The sequence below is a fragment of the Callithrix jacchus genome, chromosome 6, assembly GCF_049354715.1.
Source record: "Callithrix jacchus isolate 240 chromosome 6, calJac240_pri, whole genome shotgun sequence".
Lineage (NCBI taxonomy): Eukaryota > Metazoa > Chordata > Mammalia > Primates > Cebidae > Callithrix > Callithrix jacchus.
In genome coordinates this window covers 10,318,085-10,340,570 of record NC_133507.1, presented here as the reverse complement: position 1 = coordinate 10,340,570, position 22,486 = coordinate 10,318,085, and the positions used below count along the sequence as shown (strand labels likewise).

Sequence of the window (22,486 nt, the reverse complement as noted above, 5' to 3'; positions counted from 1 at the left end):
CCTCCCGAGTAGCTGGGATTACAGGCACGCGCCACCATACCCAGCTAATTTTTTTTGTATTTTTAGTAGAGACGGGGTTTCACCATGTTGACCAGGATAGTCTTGATCTCTTGACCTCGTGATCCACCCGCCTCGGCCTCCCAAAGTGTACGTATCTTATATGTTTTTTTTCTCATGTTAGATAAATACTTTTAGTGTGTGATTTCAATTACTGTGCTGACTTTTTTTAACTACAGATTTTTAGTTATCTTGTTTCCTCTGAACATGATGAGCCATTTTTCTATTGATGCTTTCAAGATCTTTGTCTTTCATAGTTTGATTATGATGTTTATAGGTATGGGTCTCTCTGTGTTTATCCTACTTGGTCTTTATTGAAACTTAAGTCTTTAATATTTCTCATCAAAAGTTAAATTCATAATTACATATTGTTGTTTTACAATAATGCAAAACAAATTTAAAATGAAGAACAAGTGCAAGCCTTAGTAATTTTTGCAAAAAAAAAAAAAAAAAAAGCTTTTACATGGCACATTTAATTATTTTTGAAATAGTTCAAAATCATTTATTTTATTTTATTTATTATTTTACTTCTTCCATGTAAATTTTGATGGGTTTTTCTCAAATACCTTTAGGTAGATTGTTTGTAAATAACGTAATTCAGAGGTATTGATGACATTTTAATTGTTCTTCTATAAAAATAAATTTTTAGCATTGGCATCAGCACTCTCGGAGTGTAATAGTCTAGAAGCTTGTAACTGTGTTTGACTTTTTCTTATTATTTTCCATATCCAATCAAGCCTACCTCATGCTTTTGTTAAGTACCCCCGGAATTTGCCTTCAAGTTCTAATGCACTGCCTTTGTTCTAGTTAAATGTCTACTTGTTTTGTCAGCCTAGGATCTCTTTCTATATTGTTGCTTTCTTCATATTTGCCTGTCTAACCTTTCCAAAAAACATCCTTTCATCCTTTAAGAATCTTCAGGAGATGTCATATTCTCAAAATAGTAAGTCCAGGCTCCTCTCCCCAGTATTTATTATCATTCCTGTCTCCACCACGCTCTGTCTCTGTATTGGATTTATTTTCTGCTCTTCTACCATTGGTGTCTTTGGTATTTGTTGGTCCCCAGAGAGCCAACAGCTGTATATTTGTTGGTCCCCAGAGAGCCAACAGCTGTATTGTACAGCTGTATTTTTCACTTCCATGCCTTTCCTCATGGTTTTAGCCCCACCCCTATGCCCTCTGAATGCTTTATGCATTTTCTTTGTGCCATATTCAAATTCCCATCTCCAGGAAATTTTGGAAGAATTTCTCCAAGCCTTCATGCAACTTGCTCTGAGCTCCTTTTGCACCTTGTCCGTTGTGTGCGATGTGCTTCTCAATGGCAGAGGCCTTGTCTCATCCCTGTCTTGACACGGCTCGTGGTATGTCTGGGAATAACCACATAGTTATTTTTTGGTTTTTAAATTTAGTTCTTTTTCTTTTTTCTTTGTATTTCTTCTTATGACATAAAATATGATGATTCTTCCTCATGTTTTATCCCCACACACCCAAAATCAGAAGCATTTTTGTTTTGTGAAAGAGATAGACAGGCTTAGTAAGGTAGAATATTGTGCCGGTGGAGCCAAGTGTGAAATTGACTCCCCTGTGCACCAGTTGAGTTCGAGTAGAAAACTCCCCTTCAGAGTCACAGGCTGTATACTGAATCCTGCCCACCTGCACCGCTGCAGATGTATGTTTTGTTTAGTATTGAGGAAATTGAGCAGTAATGTATGAACTTCCTAGCACAAATTTGTAAATATTAGAAAAGTAACAATAAGTTAGGGTATTTTGTACTTGTATTACTTTTATGAAGTAAAATAATTATTTAAAACGCTTCTTTAATAAGTCTGTAGCAAAGATCAGCAAACCTTTTCTGTAAATGGCCAGATAGTAAAATTTTTTTTTTTTTTTTTGGAGACGGAGTTTCGCTCTTGTTACCCAGGCTGGAGTGCAATGGCACAATCTCACCTCACCGCAATCTCTGCCTCCTGGGTTCAGGCAATTCTCCTGCCTCAGCCTCCTGAGTAGCTGGGATTAGAGGCACGCGCCACCATGCCCAGCTAATTTTTTGTATTTTTAGTAGAGACGGGGTTTCACCATGTTGACCAGGATGGTCTCGATCTCTTGACCTCGTGATCCACCTGCCTCGGGCTCCCAAAGTGCTGGGATTACAGGCGTGAGCCATCATGCCCGGCCCAGATAGTAAATATTTTTAGGTGTTGCAGGCCACATATGGTCTCTGTCACATGTTCTTTGCTTTTATCATGGTTTACCATCCTTTAAAAATGTAAAAAACCAGTTTCAGCTTGCAGGCAGAACAAAAACAGGCCATGTGTTAGATTTGGCCTGTGAGCCATAGTTTGCCACCACCTGGTCTGTAGCAATGAGAAAAGCTAATCTGTTTAATTCAGCATCCAAGACGTCAGAAGACTCTTATCCAGTAGAGAAGACATTGCTAATGCTAATCCAAGTCTTGAACAAACTGGAATGTGCATAGAGTGGTGCTGTCAAGTAGTAGAGCATGGCCAACCTTAACCGAAGAGGACTGGCTCAGGAACGGGGCAGGATGAGAGAAGGGGAAGAGATGGCATCACAGTGGTCTTCAACATCTAAGTCTACGTGATGTAAAAGTGGACTTGTCCTGCACAGTGCTAACTGTAGAGTCTTCAGTGTAATGTACTGTCCTGGGAAAGAGTAAATGTCCTTCCCCTAAAATGGAAGGATTTTCCCTGAGAAGGACTAAGTTCCTTATAAGGAACTTCCTAATCTTCACTCAAGTCTTACTGATTTGATATATGAAAAGGACATAATTGTACTCACCATGGAACAGATGACAACTGTAGACATCAATGATGAGGGAATTTTGGAATAAATGGAAATATTTAATTTTGGAATTAAATCCTTACAGGGTATGTATACTTCAGGTTTTTTAAAAGAAGCCACATGCTTGAACAGTATCTAAAAATGTTCTTTAACTGTATCTCATTTTATTGTTATAATCTTTGCTATGGTGAAAATTTCCAAAAGATTCGAATTTCTACTTCAGAAATCTGTTTACTTCCTATGAACACCGTCCATCTAAGTTGCACTTACTTCAGGGCTATTATTCATAAAATCTCCATTTTCTACTTAGATGGATGGTGAAATCACACAAGTGGCAAAAACCAGGTTCCTCAAAGTGACTGTAATTGTTCTCTTCTCACCCTAGCAACGATTTTGACTCTTCAGGATGCAGAAGCCATAGTGACAGACTTCTGACTCAGATTCACCATTTTGTGTCTCATTTTTCCTCTGTGCCAGCCAGCCTTTTCTCCACTGAAGAAATTCTGGCAGGCTAATTTAAAGACACCCACCTAGGTTGTATTATTTGCATTTTCACCAGCAATCCTGTACTTGAGTATTCATGTTAATGGAAATAGTTGCAGCTACTGATTTCATTTGGTTAAATTGTTATAGTACTGATTCATTTTGTTTATTTCAGTTCATAAGGATGCAATTTATCCTAATTTTGATTTTGGTTGTAGAGGTTGGCGATTTGAAGGAGCTGCAGACACTAGACATTTCTACCAATCGTTTGCTAACTTTACCCGAGAGGCTTCACATGTGCCTTTCTCTGCAGTACCTCACCGTGGACCGAAATCGTCTATGGTATGTGCCGCGCCATCTCTGCCAGCTGCCCAGCCTCAATGAGCTCTCCATGGCTGGAAACCGTCTTGCATTTTTGCCACTTGGTAAGTGATAGTCTTTAAAGTAAAACAGCCAAAGAATAAGATGGAAAGCTTTTGTTTCTTTAACTAGGACCGATTAGTTTCCCTCCTCCTGTTTATCTTGACAATTGCTCCTCTCAGTTTGTTTTTGTAGTGAACAAAGCCTCATTCCTAGTTAACAAACGGAATTTATTTCAGCCAGGGATTTTATACGTCAGAAAAAAGAAATCTGTGCTAAAACTGTGTTTAGGGACAAAATATATGAGATGATTTCCTCTGAGAAAGGAATTAGACAGAGAGAGAGAGAGTGTGTGTGTATGCGCGCGCCCGTGTGTGTCTGTCTCTAAGGTATTGAACAATATGAAAGGATAGCTACTGGTACAAACATACTGGTTTAGATGTTGACTTCTCCAAAAAAATTGATATTGGGTATCCTAATAATTAGTATTGCCAGATAACCAGATTACAAAACTTTAAAGACCTTAAAATAGGCTGAACTGCCTGCTGAGCTAGAAATGTCAGCTTGGCTAAGAAATAACCTGTTATCCACTATAGAGTTCTGTAGCTGACCCATTTTGACATACTATATGTCAGAGTACATAGGCCTTTAATAAAACAGTACATTTATTTTATAGATAACTCCATAGTTTTGTTAACTTGTAAGAAACAAAAGTGCTATTTTAAAAAATTAAAATATGAGGCCCCTTCAAACCTTAAACTGTCACAATAAGCATCTGATTTTGCTCATAAGTGCATTTTTATAGTGAACAGTTTATCTCTGAGGGCAGTAAAGTGAGTAATTTACTATTCCCTAAAGGAAACATTTTCCAACGTAATGCAATGCGCATAATACTTTCAATTTAATGTGTTCTAGGTAACTTTAAAATACTGGATACATCAAAATCAATTCAAGTAATAATCAAATTTAAGGAGATTAAATATAATTAAATTTTGTACTTATAAAATTAACAAAATGAAATGAGGCTGTTTCAAAAGCAAGCTACATTTTTAAGAAATCACAACTTCTTTTGAGAGAGAAAAATATCAAATATAAATAGATTTTTAAAAATAAAAGTAACTGCTACACTAACCCCACAGGTCATAGACCAGTTGTGGTGGGTAAGCACCAAATTACAAATCCAGAGATCTAGGTGATAGCCTGATTCCACCATACTGTGACAGTATGTGACCTGGAGTAAATCACCAGAACCTCTCTGACCTTCATTAATTTTCTTTTCTGTGAGCTAGAGATCACATTTATCCTGCTTCCTTTACAGTTATTTTGAAGTCAAATATGATAGTTTATGTATAAGAATTACAAAGCACTGTACAAATGCAGATGTCTCTGAAATGAGAAGATACAACTTGTAGATTACCATATCTAACTTAAAAAATTTTTTACTCTTGGGCCAGGCATGGTGGTACATACTTGTAGTTCCAGCTACTCAGGAGACTGAGGTGGAAGGATCACTTGAGCCCAGGAGTTTAAGGATACAGTTAGCTATGATTGTGCCTGAGAATAGCCACTGTACTCCAGCCTGGGCAACATAGCAAGACCCTGTCTTTAAAAAATTTTTTTTACCCTCCTCATATTCACCCCCTCTCCTTGTAGTAACTACCTGAACTTGTATTTACCACTTCCTAATGGAGATGGAAATGCGACGTATACCAGTGCCAACTCTTTACCAAGTGATTGCCAGGATGTTGCAGTCAGTGCTGGCAATACATGTGGGAAGGCAAGGAGAGAGGGAGGGAGGGAGAGAAAGAATGTGATGGTTTGATTTGTGTGGCATAAAATGCAACTTACTGGCACAGTACCAGAGTTCAGAGTAAAGCTGCAAGCTTCATCATAAACAACCTTATCTTACTGTGGTTTGACTTTCAGATGTTCCCAGAAACAGATTAGCTTTTTAAGTCTGGGGTTACCTATACTGCTATTCATAATGTTGTTGTTGTAATAGATGATCTTTGTAAAAAGGAGGATTTCCATGTGCAATAATAGTATTATATGTACTACTATGACTATTTGTAAGAATAATAATGGCTATCACTTATTGGGCACTGACTCTTTGGCCAGGTATTCTGTTTAATTGCTGTACATATGCTCACTAATTTAGTTATCAGAAAACCTTATGACAGAATCTATTATTATAAAACTTATTGGCAACCTGATTTTACAGATAAGAAAATCGAGGCTCACAGAAGTTAAGTAACCTGCCAGAATCACAGCTAGTAAGAGACAGAATTGAGTTTCAGACTTGTCTCCTTCTCAACCCATGTTCTTCCAACATTGACATGCTTTCTCCATATTGCAAACATGGTGTCTCTACAGGGGCCCTCATTTGGGAATAGGATTTAACCATATTGAACATCTGTTAGTTGTTATGTGGCCATCTCCAGTGGCAAAGTTTGGCTCTGCTATTTTGGGCTCAAGATACTCCTGTGGACACTCTCGTTGGCCTTGTTCAGTCTAGCTCTCTATTCACTTAGCAAGATTACCTGCTAGAGGCTAGTGCTTTCTCTCACCTTCCTACTCTGTACACCAACCAGGTGCTCCCAATTACTTCCACCTGGTCTAGCATCAGTAGCTTCTGCAGCAACAGAAATCTGATAAAAGCCTAGGCCACAGACGTGTTATCTAGGTCTGTCTTTGTGTTAGTACCTCTTCTGCCATGGCCTGGTCCCTGCAACTTCAGCGGAGCTTCTGGTTCCTTAATTTGGAGGTTGTGCTCCTAACTTATTTTTCTCTTGTCTTGGTTATTCCATTACATACTCTTGTCTCAGCTGTAAACCATTCATACAGCTACTGGCTACATCTAGCCTGCCAGAATCTGATCCACAGCCCTGTTCTCTTGTCTAATACTCAGATGTGCTCTTACCAGAATGCCATGTGGTTCTGGAGCCCTAGCTCTGCCTAGACTCCTGCATACAACTGAGCTCCTTAAGTTGAATGGCTTTTGTTTGCTGCAGCTGGTTTCTGTGCCCTTTGCCTTGCCTATTCTCCTTCCCTCACTGTAGCTCCTTAGCCCTGGCTCCTCACTCCCCTGGTCATTGGCCACTCATTCCTGCCTTTTTTCAGCAGCAACACAAGCTGAGTATGTGCCAAGGTGGCAGTGGTGTTGGGAGAATAGAAGGAAGCCATTCCCATAGGAACCTGACCACTGTAATGTTTGGGGTACAGGGGAATGATGTTGTGTACCATGCTGAATGCTTGCAGCAACAGAGGACCTGACTTGCAGTGGCTGGTGCAAGGTGATAGAAGTGGTTATTGGGTAGACAACTGAGTGCTACACATGGCTAGTCTGCTCTTCTGCCTTGGCACCCGCAGGTATTTACTAGGGCATCTTCTGTCTACACCATGCTAAAAGCCAGTGTGGCTATGGAGGTGCGCATCCCTTCTTCAGTACACAATATTCAGTGGAGAGTTGAACTATTACAGAGTAGCTTCTGTCTCTGGGTTTCTTGTCACTCCAAAGCTTTGCCTCAGTGTCAGGAGCAACTTTTCTTTGTGAACTTGTGAATGTTGGTGTCAAAGAGCTTTAGAGGCAGGAGGATCGGCTGTGCACTTTGAAGAGGATGCCTCATGACAGCTGTAGTAACCACAGATAGGAAGCAGCTTCCACAAGGCTCTGGGCACCATCCTGGCTCATAAGGCTTACAGCCCTGGCAGAACATGTGCCTGTGAATAGGTTTTACTTTATTTTAGAAAAGCATACAGGTAAGAGGATGATGATGAAGATTATCCAGTATAAAAGAAGCAGGCTGCCTGAAGCAATGCTCTGCCCTGGTCTAAAACTGGATTCTTTGAGAACAGCAGGAAGAAAGGATCAGGGAGCAAATACGAGCCCCGATGGCCTTGCTACATCTGGTATATGGGATATTCTTTGTAAGAAATGGATGAGACAGCTAGAGAGCTCTGTGTGAGGTGACTCAAGGAAGGCTTCAGGAGACTGGAGGCAGGATAATCCATGGAGATGAAGAAACTGAAGCTGACCAAAATAGCCACAGTCTCCTCAGTCTTGTCTTTCTGTTCTGGGGGCATTTTTTGCGACCATGAAGATGGGTTTGGAAATGGAATTCAGTTAAGTCTTTAGGAAGAAAACAAATTTATATGCTTAAAACCTTTCCATGAACTGTTTTCTGAAAAACAGAAGCCATCTAATACTAATAATTATCTGGGAGAGAGTCAAACAAAGCATGCAGCCTCTGGCACTGCTCTTTATAGAGAACTGAACTGTTCTTAGAAACTTAGCAAATCAGGGTACCTCTTTACAGTGGTTTGGAGATACTGTGTACACACATGTGTACCCCTGAGGTTTTCAAATACCAGTGGGCTCCTGTGTTCTGAGAACCTGGATTCTACAAGCATAATACAGGAACTTGAAAGTTTTATGAAATGAATGCTGTGATATCGCTCCCAGAGATAGGAGTTGGGCATCTTATTTTGGGGAGCCACTTAATGAATTCAATTTCTTGCCCAAAGAAGTGTGACTTAGGAGAAAATAAGTTTTTATGTGGCTTCTTAAAGGAATGCCTCTTCAAAAGATAATCAGAGATGCCATATGTAAGGATGACTTGAATCACTTATAATACTGTCTAACCCATTAACAGTCTTTGAGTATGCTGCTTTAAGTCACTTGTAACACTGTTGAAACCATTAAGACTCTTTGACTATGTTCTTCTTAAGATGAAAAGATGCATCAAAAGAAAAGGTTGTTATTATTACTGTGCCGTCACAACTGAGTGACAGATGACTCTACCGTTAGAATCTTTGTTCACAGTGGTGCCTATCAGCAGGGAGGAGGGGGAAGCAGTCACTTGAGCCTAGTGCTATGAAATTTAATAGTGGCTTTGAAACTTGAATATTTGCTTTTGACTCAATATAGCTTTGTTAACTAAATAACTCAGAATTGCAACTCATTTCTTGGCTTCTGAAAATGTAAGGAGATACAAAGAAAAGGATTTTTTTTCTCTGAAGCTTTTTAACCGTGCACTTCTGGTTTTCATTGCATAATTAATAAGTCCAATTATCCAGGCATGTTTACAACTTACTTAATGTTGAGTAATAGATATAAGGATTGTGAGGTTGCCCATTCACAAATTTACCATGCGAGACCATCCTTTAGTAAGCTCCCAGGAAATGCCATGTCAGCCAAACTCAGTGCCAGTAACTCCTGTAGTTTAAGAAAACAAGCAAACAAAAGTTGTCCCCATGTTAGGGATGGAATTCTTATTGAATGTTAATTTAAAAAACAGCAATTAGGCTGGGAACCATGGCTCATGCCTGTAGTAATCCCAGCACTTTGGGAGACCAAGGCAGGTGGATCACATGAGGTCAGGAATTCTAGACCAACCTGGCCAACATGGTAAAACCCGATTTCTACTAAAACTACAAGAATTAGCAGGGCATGGTAGCAGGTGCCTGTAATCCCAGCTACTCGGGAGGCTGAGGCACAAGAATCACTTGAACCAGGGAGGTTGCAGTGAGCCAAGATCGCATCACTACTCCAGCCTGGGTGAAGAGCGAGACTCCATCTGAAAACAAGTGATTAAATTCTTAATCAGGAATATTTGGCACAGGACATGGAGATTTGCAGAATAGCTTGTGCCTAAACTACCATGTAGTAGCTCAACATCTAGTAGAGAATAACTTTCTACTAAGGAAAGTTAACTGGGTTTCTAAACCAGCCCCAGAGTTATCTCTTGGAGATTATAGTAGTGTTTATTTTCTCGGGAAGAGTTAGTGTGTCAAGTACTTGTGCTATGTAATGAAATGATGTTTGAAAAATATCAAATATAAATAGATTTTTAAAAATAAATGTACATCTGCACTAACCTAAAATTGTTTATAGAACAGTTTTAGTGGACAAGCCAACACTTGAGTGCAGAGATTCATGTTCTAGTGCGATCCAGATCACACGTGACTTTGGTAAGGGTATAAAACTGGCCCTTTATCAAACCACAGCTTTTTGTAGTGGTAGTACTTGTATTTGTTTGTAAGAATTGGATGCCTTGTGTAGAAAAATTACATAGCAAGTAATGGTGCAGTTTTAGAAACTAGCTCCTAGGCATTTTCAAAGTGCATGCTGAAATCCCTCCTCTTGTTGTAAATGTAACATAACAGGCACAGATCTGTTCACTGTACTTGTTTTTTCTATTGCCTCTTGTTCTGCTTTCTTTATATTTGCTTCAAAAGTCAGGAAAAAAACTGCTGCTTACTATTTTTTAATAAAAATTAACATAGTAAAACTATTTAAACTTCAAACTGGTATTGAAACTAGTTGGAAACCAGTTAATAATTTCCTAATCTCAGACTTAGAGATGAGTGTAAACTGTACTGTACTGAATTGTGAATGTGTTTCACCTGCAGTTTGAAGAACTAGGCCTCGACATCATTATTTAATGGGACTACTTTGTAGAATTTGTGGACTTAAATAAATTTCAGTGTTAAGAACCTCAGTGCAGACAGAAAGTCCCAGAACTGGAGTGAGTTCTGTGTTTGGGTAGAAGGTGTGATAGCTGCTTTCAGAAGGGGGATCCACACATGTGGCACAATTCCTATAGAACAAAATCATGTCTGTAGTAATTGCTGGGCAGGCCTCTATTCAAGGCCTTAATGAAAACGGAGAAAAGTCTTAAAAAGTTCAAAATCTAGCAGTAGGAAAAAATGAGAGAATTAGTCTATTAACAAAAATCCATATAGATCTTGTTTCAGGAGAAAAGTTACAGCTCTAAAATACAAGTGTTGTCAAGGAAATGGGTGTGCAATGCTTCTTTTTAAGCTCTGTCTTATTGTAAGTAATTGTAAAAAACACTCATCTTTATCCTTGTGCTGCTTACTAATCTGAGCCTATTCTACTGTCTTCTTTTTTTTTGAGATGGAGTTTCGCTCTTTCACCCAGGCTGGAGTGCAGTGGCTTGATCTCGGCTCACTGCAACTTCCACCCCTGGATTCAAGCGGTTCTCCTGCCTTAGCCTCCCAAGTAGCTGGGATTATAGGCACCTGCCATCACGCCCAGCTAATGTTTGTATTTTTAGTAGAGTTGGGGGTTTCACCGTGTTGGCCAGGCAGGTCTCAACTCCTAACCTCAGGTAATCCACCAGTCTCAGCCTCCCAAAGTGCTAGAATTACAGGCATGAGCCACTGCACCCGGCCTGTTCTGCTGTCTTCTGACAATGCTTTGTTTTTCTTTCATTGGATAAGGGTTTTGCTCTTGTGTTAGGTTTTCTTAGGAAGTTAACAGGATTATTTCATGTGGCTTCTGCAGCATGGGCCGGGTGTTGACTTACTATGCTAATGTATGAAGAGAAAAGTGCACCTAGATTAGGTGAGCTTTAAATGAACAAATTTTTATTTTTTCTAAGTTTCAGAGTAGGGTTTAGGGGTGGGACAGAAAACGAGCCCTGTTCTCCTGAATATCAATTAAAAGAAAAAGAAAATGCTGCTCATTTTTAGGGCACAATGTCAAGTTTAGAAAAATAGCAGTATGAGGGCTAGTACCATGAGCAGAATGTTTACCAGAAGAGTTTTTGTTATTCTGGTTCTAGAACTCACAGCTTTATAAATAGTGACAAGAATGTGCAGTACTAGTGAAGTCTGGAAGATGTTATGAATTGACTTAAAAGCAAGAATCTGGAGTTTCCATCAGTCATAGCTTTCAGTAAAGTTCTTAAGGTCCAAACAAACCAGAGAAACAGGCACATAGTACAGCTGAGCAGCAGTTCAAGGTACAATGCAGTGAAGACATTTTGCTCTTCACACAGGCTCCATGGTACTGTTGTATTTCCCAAATCCAAACTGGACAGTCAGCCAGTTTCCTTCTCCAGGATCTTCTCTGAAGGAATTCTTGGTATTTCTTTTTCTAGTCCTTTAAAGGAAGCAAAGAGAAACTTTGTTCATGACTTATCTCCTCGGCAATGTCTGCTTCAAGACCCAACTCTGATACTACACCTGGATGCCTTGGGCAAGCACCAGCTCTCATACCCTCAGCCCCCATGCGTCCTGCTAGGTAGTACCACTCCCTACTGTGCATGCGAGTGGCCTGCTTGTGTAGAAATGATGTCATGGGGAGGCTGTCTAACTCCCATCATGGTGAAAAGGCAACTGTGCCTTTAAATCCCAGCTCTACCATGTAATCTTGGACTTAGGAAGCTTATTGAAGTCTTAGTAATACGGTAATATTAGCACCTACTTTATAGCACAATTATGAGAATTAGATAAGATCCATAAAACTCATACCACTCATAAATACTGTATAAGTCAATATGAACTGTTTTTGCTCTGTAACCAGACTGTAAGGAAGCGCAGGAACTGTGTGTCTTCATGTTTGTACCCCAAACATCTAGCACAGTGCCCAGCCCATTGCTTATCATCTCTTTGTTACCTGAACTGTGCAACAGAAGTAGAGATGCTGCAGCATGAATATTAAACCAACAGCAAAGGGAGCCTGCAGTCATTCAAATTCATTAAAATCTTTTTATTTTAATTTAACAGTTGATGATCTACCGTGTCTAAAGCATCTTACTAAATTACAATTCACTGTGAAGTCTTATTTTGTAAAAACTCAATAGACCAGAAAGACAGAGACTTTGTAAAAGAATTAATGGAGTCTGTGTGTATTTTTGTGTATTTAAAGAAGCTAGCACTTAAAAATTTATTACTCTGAGAAGGTGGTTGAAGGGTTCTCTTTGTAAAAAGCATCATGTAGGTAATTTCAATTCATTTTAAGAATTATTTTGGAATATACTGTAAATTTTGAATTCATTACTAAGAAGCCCACATTTTATGGTATTTAAAACATTGTAATTATGACCAATATATCTCATTTATTGAACTGTGATAATTGGTTTAACATTGAGAGAGCATCCTAAACAATTTATTTTGATTGCTTTGATGTTTGATGTTGTAGTTTCTTTTGCTCCATCATTTTGTTGATGAGAATACACCATTCACCTTTTGATAAAGTAAATGAGTTTCATACTGGTCAGCATGAAGTACACACAGATCCTGTTCTGTCCAATCCTGTGCTGTCATTCCATGCTTGCTTTTACGGTATGGTTAAAAGGGCAGTAGCCTAAATACGCAGGAGCTTTTTGTTCCATTTTCAGCCATGTGGACTGCATATTGCCAGAGCCTTGAGTTTGAAAACAAACAGACAAACAAAAATAATTGGAGTTTGTACAGGACTCCCAGATTTTGCTGATTTCTAAGTCAGAAACTTTGATCTGTGAGTCTGGAAGAAAAAAGGAAATATTTTGGACACACTACAGTACTTTAAAAAGCCACATGAAAAATTTCTTTATGGCTGTAGCATCTATGTAGACGGACAGCTTCCTTGCTTTATAAATTTTACATACTGAGCATTTTTGCACGAGAACTTCAAGAAATATGGCATGATATATCTATCGTAAGGTGTTGATGCATTAATATTAATAAAAGGAAGAAAACAAACCACCCCAGTGGTTAGTAGATGAGTGGTCTCTTCCAAAGTTAATTATTGAGTGAAGGATTTTTGTCTCAAGAATATAAGAAGTATCTCAAAGCCTTTGCATGAAGTACATGTTCATATCTCAGCCTCATTATGATTACGAATGCCATTTCATTGTGCTTGGGGTCTTTTGCCAGCCGACTGCTTTCTGGCCAGGATCAGGCTCTCAAGAGGCTGTCACAGCAACGCCTTTACAGCCTGTGACCTTGCCCGGCGCTGTGGTGTCCTGGCCTCCCCAGCAGGCTGTGCTGTGCCAGCTAAAACAGCAGAGCTGCTGCCTGGTTCTCTTCATCATCCCACACTGTTTTGTGATCTCCTCTTTGTATTCAGAAGGGGGAGGTAAAAGACTAAGATGTATCGAGTGCCAATTATTTTGCCAGGAATAAAGCTGGGCACTGTATATGTTGTTTAATCTTTATAACGGCTCTATGAGAAAGGTACTCTGATCCCCTTGTTACAGTGGAGGAAGCAGGCTCAGAGCATTTCATTTCTGCTTATGTCAGGAAGCAGAAGTGGGGAAGCAGAATTCAGACTCACTTCTGATTCCAGCACCCACTGCATTATCTAATTTCAGTACTGCCATTCCCCAATCTATATCCGATTGTGTATTTGGAAAGTTTAAGTGTCTGCTTTACATACTCATGTCCACGTGGCATTATGCTAGCTAATGTATAATAGATCTGAACATAGCTGATACTGATTTTCTTTGAGCTTTAACATAAAATAGGCTATTTCATGGTAGCCAGGAGGTGCAAACTGAATGATCTGGAATATTGAAAAGCTAAGACAAGATCTGAACCTATTAGCATTTTAAAATTATCATCTCCTTTTTTCTTAGAAAACTAACACAGGGAAAGAAGACTGAACTATGTAAGAAGTAGCAGGTGTCAACTTGTGTTTAACTTTATTGTGTGATCTTTGCACTTCACCTCATTTAACTTGCACAAGCTCTTTTGCAGTGTAGAGAAAAGAGGTGCTTCCTCTGTCATGTTCCATTTTGTGTCCTTGGTTTGAGGGGATGAATCATTGTCTCTAGCGGCCATTGCCTCTAACTCTTTTCTGTGCAGTTAAAGTATAGAAAAGTGTTACTACCATTTGCTGCATGCCAAAGAGAATTCTCTCTTAATTGGCGTTCTATTGTAGGCCTTACTTCCAAATATGCCACTTAATAATAATGAGAACTATAATTGCTGCATATTGGAGAAGGATATGTGCCAAGAATTCTGCTTGATAGTTTTTAAACCTTGTTAGCAATTCTCACTAAACCTGAGGACAGCTTTATTTTCCCCAATATACTGATGAGGAAACTAACCAACACATTTTTAGTAAGCAGAACAGTGATTCAAACCCAGGTTATCTGACCCCGAGTCTGTGCTCCTTCCTGCTCTCTTAACTAGTATGCCACACCCCTTACCATTGCATATACCCAGGTAAAGAATATTTCCCGCTTTCCATGACCCCTCTAGGGACTCTGGAAGACAAATCTGAGACCAGAGATCATTTGCATTTTATCAGTGCCGTTTCATTTTGAAAAAATTATTCTAACGTTTTCTATGTGCCTTAGAAGTCTACAAATTTCTATTTGTGACTAAACAATTTATGTGTATACCAGAGAAGTAGTGAAGAAATTTAAAATAGGAATTCTTAGTGCAATGTTCAGGCCTGCTTAATGCAAGTGGATTCTGGTATTTATATTTTTCCCATCTATATTTTATAAATGTATTGCCTTTTATACCAACAGATATGTCCATGAATATGGTTACTTATTTTATTTGTATGCAAATTTTGTTAGTATGCAACATTTTGGTAATTCTCCAGTCTGATGCTTAAAAAACATACTGTATGGTGATTTAAATATCACAGATTTTTTTTATTTTTGGAACTTTCAGTGACCTTGCAACTGGTCAAATTGAGGGACCAGGTACTGTTATGCCATTTAACATATGAACAAACAGAAGCTCTGCTCACATGGCTTGTAAGTGAACAGTCAGACACATGAGTCCTCATATCCCCACTGTGTAAAATTATTCTCTTCAGTGACGTAGGTCTGGGTTAGCCTCTGCCTGCCCGCCCCCCCCGCCCATTCTCTTTTTAGATAGAGTCTCACTCTGTTGCACAGGCTGGAGTGCAGTGACACAATCTCAGCTCACTGCAGCCTCCACCTCCCAGGGGCAAGCAATTCTCCCTCAGCCTCCTGAGTAGTTAGGATTACAGGCACACATCACCACACCCAGCTAATTTTTGTATTTTTAGTAGAGATGGGGTTTCAACATGTTGGCCAGGCTGGTCTAAAACTCCTGACCTGAAGTGATCCACCTGCCTCGGCCTCCCAAAGTGCTGGGATTACAGGTGTGAGCCACTATGCCCAGCATCTTTTTTTAAGCAGGGTCTTACTCTGTTGCCCAGGCTGGAGTGCAGTGGCACAGTCATGGCTCATTGCAGCATTGAACTACTGGGCTCAAATGATCCTCCTGCCTCAGCCTCCTGAGTAGCAGGGACTATAGACATGGGCCACAATGCTCAGCTAATAGCCATCCATCCATCCATCCATTCATTCATTTATGTTTTTTGAGACAGGGTCTTGGTCTGTCACCTAGGCTCAAGTGCAGTGGTGCAACTGTGGCTCAGTACAGCCTCGAACTCCTGGGCTCAGGTGATCCTTCTGCCTCAGCCTCCTGAGTAGCTGGAACCGTAGGCACATGGCACCACTCCCAGCTAATTGTTTTGTAGAGACAGGATCTTGCTGTTCTGTTTGCCAGGCTAGTCTTAAACTTTTGGCCTTAAGTGATTCTCATTTACTTTTGTTTTAAGTTAAACTACATTTTAATACAATATTAAAAAAAATAAAATTAATGCAAAGAAATCCATGGTAAACACAATAGCAGAAATTGGAATCAAGACAGGATTTGGCAATGCCATGTTGAGACATTTCAAGCCTAAGGCAAAAGGAAAAATGTGCACTCCTATGGTTTTTTTCTAGAACATTAATTTTTTTTAGGGCATTAAAATACTTCAAAAAAATCAAAAACCAAAAGTAGGTGTATTAAAACTTGACATTATTCTAAGTTTAAATATTTTGTTGGCCAGGCAGGTGGCTCATGCCATAATCCCAGCACTTTGGGAGGCTGAACTAGATGGATCAGAAGGTCAAGTGTTCTTGACCAGCCGGACCAACATGGTGAAACTCCGTCTCTACTAAAAATATAAAAATTAGCCAGGCATGGTGGCATGCACCGGTAATCCCAGCTACTCAGGAGGCTGAGGCAGGAGAATCCCTTGAACCCAGGAGGCAGAGGTTGCAGTGAGCCAGGATCGCACCATTGTTCTCCAGCCTGGGCAACAGAGCGAGACTTCATCTCAAATATATATGTATGTATATATTTTGTTTATAATAAAGCCAGAATTCATTGTAAATTTACTTCTCTAGCTTTAATGGAAGCATACTCATCAAAAATATCTTCATTAAAACCATTACCCATTAAAAAATGGATAAAAGCCTGTATATGGGGTACACATTTTTCCTTTCCAAATTGTATGACCTCTATTCAGTGTTATTTTCCATTGCACAGAAGGTTATATATATATATTTTTAAATAAATTTTATTGTGTATATTTTAAGTTTATAACAATATTATGGGATACAAACAAACAGTAAATTGGTTACTGTGGACAAACAGATGAACATATCTATCATCTCACATAGTTTTCATGACAAGAGTGGCTAAAATTTACTTAACAGAATTCTGTAATACAGTGAGTTTATTAACCATAGTCCTCATGTTGTACATTAGATCTCTAAACTTGTTCATTCTATATATCTGCTATTTTCCATTCTTACCTTCTTCCCACATGGTAACCCCTGTTTCATTCTGTTTGTGTATGTAAGCTCTTTTTAAAAAAATATTATGTACATAAGTGGCATTGTGCAATATTTGTCTTTGTGTGCCTGGCTTATTTAGTATAATGTGTTCCAGATTCATCCAGGTTGTGGGATGAATCTCTTTCTTTTTTAAAGCTGAAAAATATTCCATCATGTATACACACCACATTTCTTCATCTATTCAACAGTGGGCATTGACATCGTTTCCATATCTTAGCTGTGGTGAATAATGCTGCAGTGAACATAGGAGTGCAGATGTCTTTATGAGGCAGTGATTGTAAATCCTTTGGATGTATCCCCAGAAGAGGGATTGCTGAGTCATGTGGTAGTTCTATTTTTAATTTCTTTAGGAACCTCCATACTGTCTTCCATAATGGCTGCACCAATCTACAATCCCACTAACACGTACTAGGGTTCCCTTTTCTCCATGCCCTCACCTACATTTGTTATCTCTTATCTTTTTTATATATAGCCATCCTTTTAGGTGTGAGGAGATAATCTCGTAGTGGTTTTACTTTGCATTTCCCTTATGATTAGTGATATTGGGCACCTTTTCATATAGCTGTTGGCCTTTCGTATATGTTCTTTGGGAAAATGTTTGTTTAGATGCTTTGCCAGTTATTTAATTGGGTCATTTTTCTGCTATTGAGTTCTAAGAGTTCTTTATAAATTTTGCATATTACCCTCTTTTCAGTTACGGGGTTTGCAGTTATTTTTTCCCCAGTTAGTAGGGGAATTGTTTTATTGTTTTCTTTACTGTGCAGAAGCTTTTTAATTTGTAGTCTCCTTTATTTATTTTAGTTTTTTGCACCAAAAAGCCTGAGCTTTTGGCGTGATGTCAGAAAAATCATTGCCAAGGCCAGTGTCAAGCAATGTTTCTCCTATGTTTTATTCTAGGTGCTTTACGGTTTTAGGTCCTATATTCAGGTTTCTTAATCAATTTAGAGTTGATTTTTGTGTATTGTGTAAGATAAGGCTCCAGTTTTTTTCTTTTGAATGTGGAAATCCAGCTTTCCCAGTATCATCTATTGAAGACAGTTTCCGTTCCCCGTTATGTCCTCTTGGTACCCATATAGGCTTGGATTCATTTCTGGACTCTCTGTTCTGCTCCATTGGTCTAGGTTTCTGTTTTTATTCCAGCATCATAGTGTTTTGGTTACCACAGCCTTGTAATGTAACTTTAAATCAGGAAATGATATGCCTCCAGCTTTGTCTTTCTGTCTCAGTATTGCTTTGGCTGTTTGGTTGGTTTGTTTGCTTTTGTACCACTGTATGAATTTTAGGATTGTTTTTTTTTCTATTTCTGTGAAGAATGCCACTGGAATTGTAATAGCGATTAAATTTGTATATTGCTTTGATTAGTACGGACATTTTAACAATATTAATTCTTCCCATCCATGAACACTGGATAACTTTTCATTTATTTGTGTATTATTCAATTTTTCCCATCAGTTTTTTATAGTTTTCAGTGTATAAATGTTTCACCTCCTTGGTTACTTTATTCCTAGGTATTTTTTTAATACTGTTATAAATAGGATTGTTTTCTTGATTTCTTTCCCTGATAGGTTGCTACTTGTGTATAGAAATACTATGAGTTTTATATGTTGAAATGTATCCTGTAGCTATACTGAATTCATTTATAAATTCTTCTAGCTTTTTTTTTTTGTGTATGAAATCTTTGGGGTTCTTTCTCTTTTTTTACATGTTTACAGTTTGATTAACACCACAGTTATTCTCTTCTGGAATATGTACACTTTACAACTTTTTTTTGAAGTCTTAGAGATCTTTTTTCTTCTTGGTGTACTGGAGCAAAAATGGACTGAAAAGTTCATAAATGACACTGAGACAGCTGAATCAACATTTGAAAAAAGGAATTAATAGCTTTACTTTTTATGCCATATGTAATAATAGACTCCAAATGAATTAGGGCTCTGTATGTTAAAAAAGGGAAAGAAAAATGAAAGCACTTGAAGAAACACTTGAAGAAAACCTAGGTGAATTCTGCTTAAACTTGGTGTCACGGGGAAGAGGTTTTTTAACTATGACTCAAAATCTGGAGACAATTTAAAAAAAGAAGATGAGTTGGAAAAGACTTTTCAGAATTTTGCATGACCAAAATACACCATCAACAAAGTTAAATGACAGCTGACAAACTGAGAGAAAGTATTTGTAACATAAACCACAGACCTGGAACTGATGTCCCTGATACATAAAGGACTCTTAAAAAAACAAGGGATGAAATACCAAAAACCTGATCAAAAAATGAGAACAAGATTTGAACAGGCAATTTACAAAATATATTTAAATGCCCCTCAGACATAGTTTGAAATGTTCAAACTCATAAGTAGAAAAATGCAGGTTAAAACAATGTCAAGATACCTTTTCTTACCTATAAGGATGGCAAAAATGTAAAAAGGTGACGTTTTGCTTCCTGTAGGGAAGCAGGTGCACTCATATGTAGCTGGAGGGGGTGTAAATTGTTGGAACCCTCTTGAGGGAAATTCTGTTGCCTTTTTGTAACTGTGCAGAATGATTGTAATAGGACCAACAACCCTCCCTCCTCTCCCACAGGAAACTCTTTCTTATCTTAACTTTATATTATGCTCCTCCTGCTTTCTGGGACAAATTGTCTAGAACCCATCTGTGATCCATAAGACCCTCAGCCAGCCTCTCTAATAGCAGTGATCAAACTGTATTACAGTTACTGTTTTTCCTGTCTGTTTCCACATCGGTCAATGCTGTATTCATAGCTATATTTCCAAGGCCTAGCATAGTGCCTAAAAGTCCTTAACAGTTAAATGGGTTTTCTTTTGCAATGTAAGTGAATCTTAAAAACCTCCTAATTTAGCTGTCTGGGCTTTTGACTTTCCTAAAGAAAGATTAGGAGGAAGAGCTCTCCTTCAGCCTGTCTTCTATTTTCATAAGCAAAACCCTAGAAAACCTTTCAAAGACTATGTTCTTTTTCTCTCTCTTTCTCTTTCTTTAAAATTTTGTGTCAGGGTTTGGCTTTGGTGCCCAAGCTGGATGCAGCAGAATGATCTTGGCTAATTGCAGCTTTGACCTCCCAGGCTCAAACAATCTTCTCACCTTTCCCAAGTAGCTGGGACTAGAGATAGACACCACCACACCTGGCTAATTGGTTTTCTTTTTTGGTAGAGAGAGGGTTTCACCATGTAGCCCATGTTGTCTTGAACTCCTGGCTCTAGCAGTCTGCCTGCTGTGGCCTCCCAAGGCGGTGGGATTACAGGCATAAGCACCACCACCCACCACCCCTGCCATATTATGTTAGAGCAGAGGGTTAGCAAGACTGCCCAGGACACTGTTGTGTACCTCTGTGGCAATAAATAGCCCTAGTCAGTGAGTGCTTAGGAGTGGAGAGGAGAGCTGGTCACACATTCCTGGTCACATGGGAAGGGGTGGCCTGGATACCTAGGAAGTGTCTCTACCACCTGTACTTCAGGAATCTTCATCTGTACTTTCATCCTTATTTCCTCATTGGATCCTCTCCCACTCTGCCCTCTCACTGCCCTGCCACCTCTGGGAAATACCTGAGTTCTGCCTCTTTCTGACATTCCTGTTACTGTTGTAGATCCTTCTTTGGGCGCCCCCCTCTCTCAGTTTCCTCCCTTTTCAGGTTCATACCTATTACAGCCCCTGCTCTCCGGCCCTTAAGTCTTGTCTATGCCACTGTCACATCTCACAGGACTGGGATTTGGGGATTTGGGTTCTGCTTCACTTCTTCCTCATGGGGAAGTTCTATCTATTCTTAAATCTGCCTGGATCATAAGACCCCTTCCTAGCCAGTGCCTGATGCCTAGCCCTCCCCCATCCACCTTTGCCCATGGGAGGTGAGACACAGGAAATCTCTGTATAAGGTGTTAAAGGAAAAGTTACTTAGTAGCACTTGTTAAAGCATAGTAAGGAAGACTTTGAGACCATCAGCCTAGGTACAAGGACCACTGCAACTGGGTCTTATAGTTGGGGAAAGAGATTGGGCCAGCTCTAAGTATAATATGGGCAAGTAGGAATTTACAGCCAAGGAGCAAGGTGGTCAGTAGGTGGAAAATTGCTCAGAGGAAACTTCAGGAATAAGGACACAATATGTAGTTCTGGCAAGAAAAGGGATGACTGACCAAATAGAATTCTTGCTGAAGACAGGCCAGGGTGATCAGACCCAGGAGATGAGGGAGAAAGGAGGAACCCAATCAGATATCCTGAGTAAGGGGTTCTTGCTAAACTGACTTAGAAGAGTTCTTGGCTAAAACTGGATTTTACAAGGTCCACAGATGGACTTAGAAGAAAGTTTAGGAACCTGACTAAAGTTTGGCCAAGCAAAGAATCTGTATCAAGGGGGCACAACTAGGCTTGTTTAGGCTGACCCATAAGTTACTTTATATAACACCTTTTATGATTTTCTTCCAGAATAGAAATTTTTGAATATTTCTAATATTATATGTTAAACTTTATATTTCACATAATGGTGACTGTAAATAGGAATTATAGACTTTTCTTTCTCATTCAGATTTAGGTCGATCTCGAGAACTACAATATGTGTACGTGGATAACAACATAAACCTGAAAGGCTTGCCATCTTATCTGTACAATAAAGTCATCGGGTGCAGTGGGTAAGGCTGATTTCACATTTTGAACCAAAAACCAGATTAACTACTTTTGATACTTCTGTTCAATTTTGTCTTTGCCCTTAATATGCTAAACCAAGTATCCTCAGAAACTAAGGATAAATAGGCACTGAAAGCCCTCATCTAGGGCTTTCCCAAGATAACAGTTGCATCAAGTTTTCCTAAAAGACAGCCACTACTCCTAGGACTGCCCCTGGAGCTATGTTGTGCCACGGGGGAGCGGCTGTCTTCTGTGTTCTGTACAGATAAACCCTAGATGGGTTCAGTGCCTATACAGGCTGATGAACTGCAAGCTGGAGGTGTATTCTGGAACCTTCTGTGAAGCAAAGATAATAGACTAGGTCTGTTTAGCTCAGGCAGTTTGGAATATTGCAGGCTGAGTTTAGTCATAAGTTATTATTTTCTAGTCTAAAGAAAAATGAATTCATGTATACCTTTTTTGTTAAGGAAATAAACACTTTTAGTTCCCTCCTACATCTCAGCTTTACTGAGGTAGAATTGACAAATAAAATTGTAACTATTTAAATTGTATGCTTGATGGTTTGATATACATACATTGCCACATGTACCATTAAAAACTCTGGTGTCAGTCACAGAAAGTAGAGGAATCAGCATTAATTTAGAAGGTTTTCTTTCTCTGAAGCCCATTGCAATGACAATTTTACTGTAGTGACAGTCCTAGTATCTAGGATTTTATCAGTTGGAAATATTTAGAACTCAACATTTGAGATAGTC

At 39.1% G+C, this 22,486-nt stretch overlaps 1 protein-coding gene across 9 annotated transcripts in view; it reads left to right on the top strand.

Annotated features, from left to right (window-relative positions):
* The window catches only part of LRRC28 (leucine rich repeat containing 28), a 120,931-nt gene that overhangs the window by 69,325 nt on the left and 29,120 nt on the right, over window positions 1-22,486 (top strand). For 6 of the 9 annotated variants that reach the window (XR_013536591.1, XM_002749076.6, XM_078375990.1 and 3 more), the window contains 2 exons: window positions 3,561-3,767; window positions 21,634-21,736. Coding sequence is in view for 8 of the 9 variants with exons in the window: in XM_002749076.6 (XP_002749122.1) it covers window positions 3,561-3,767; window positions 21,634-21,736 (310 nt within the window). In the remaining variant the exon portion in view is untranslated. Of the gene's footprint in view, window positions 1-66; window positions 148-3,560; window positions 3,768-21,633; window positions 21,737-22,486 lie in introns of all 9 variants that reach the window. The other 3 variants (XM_008998312.6, XM_078375989.1, XM_078375991.1) reach the window with 2 other exon arrangements.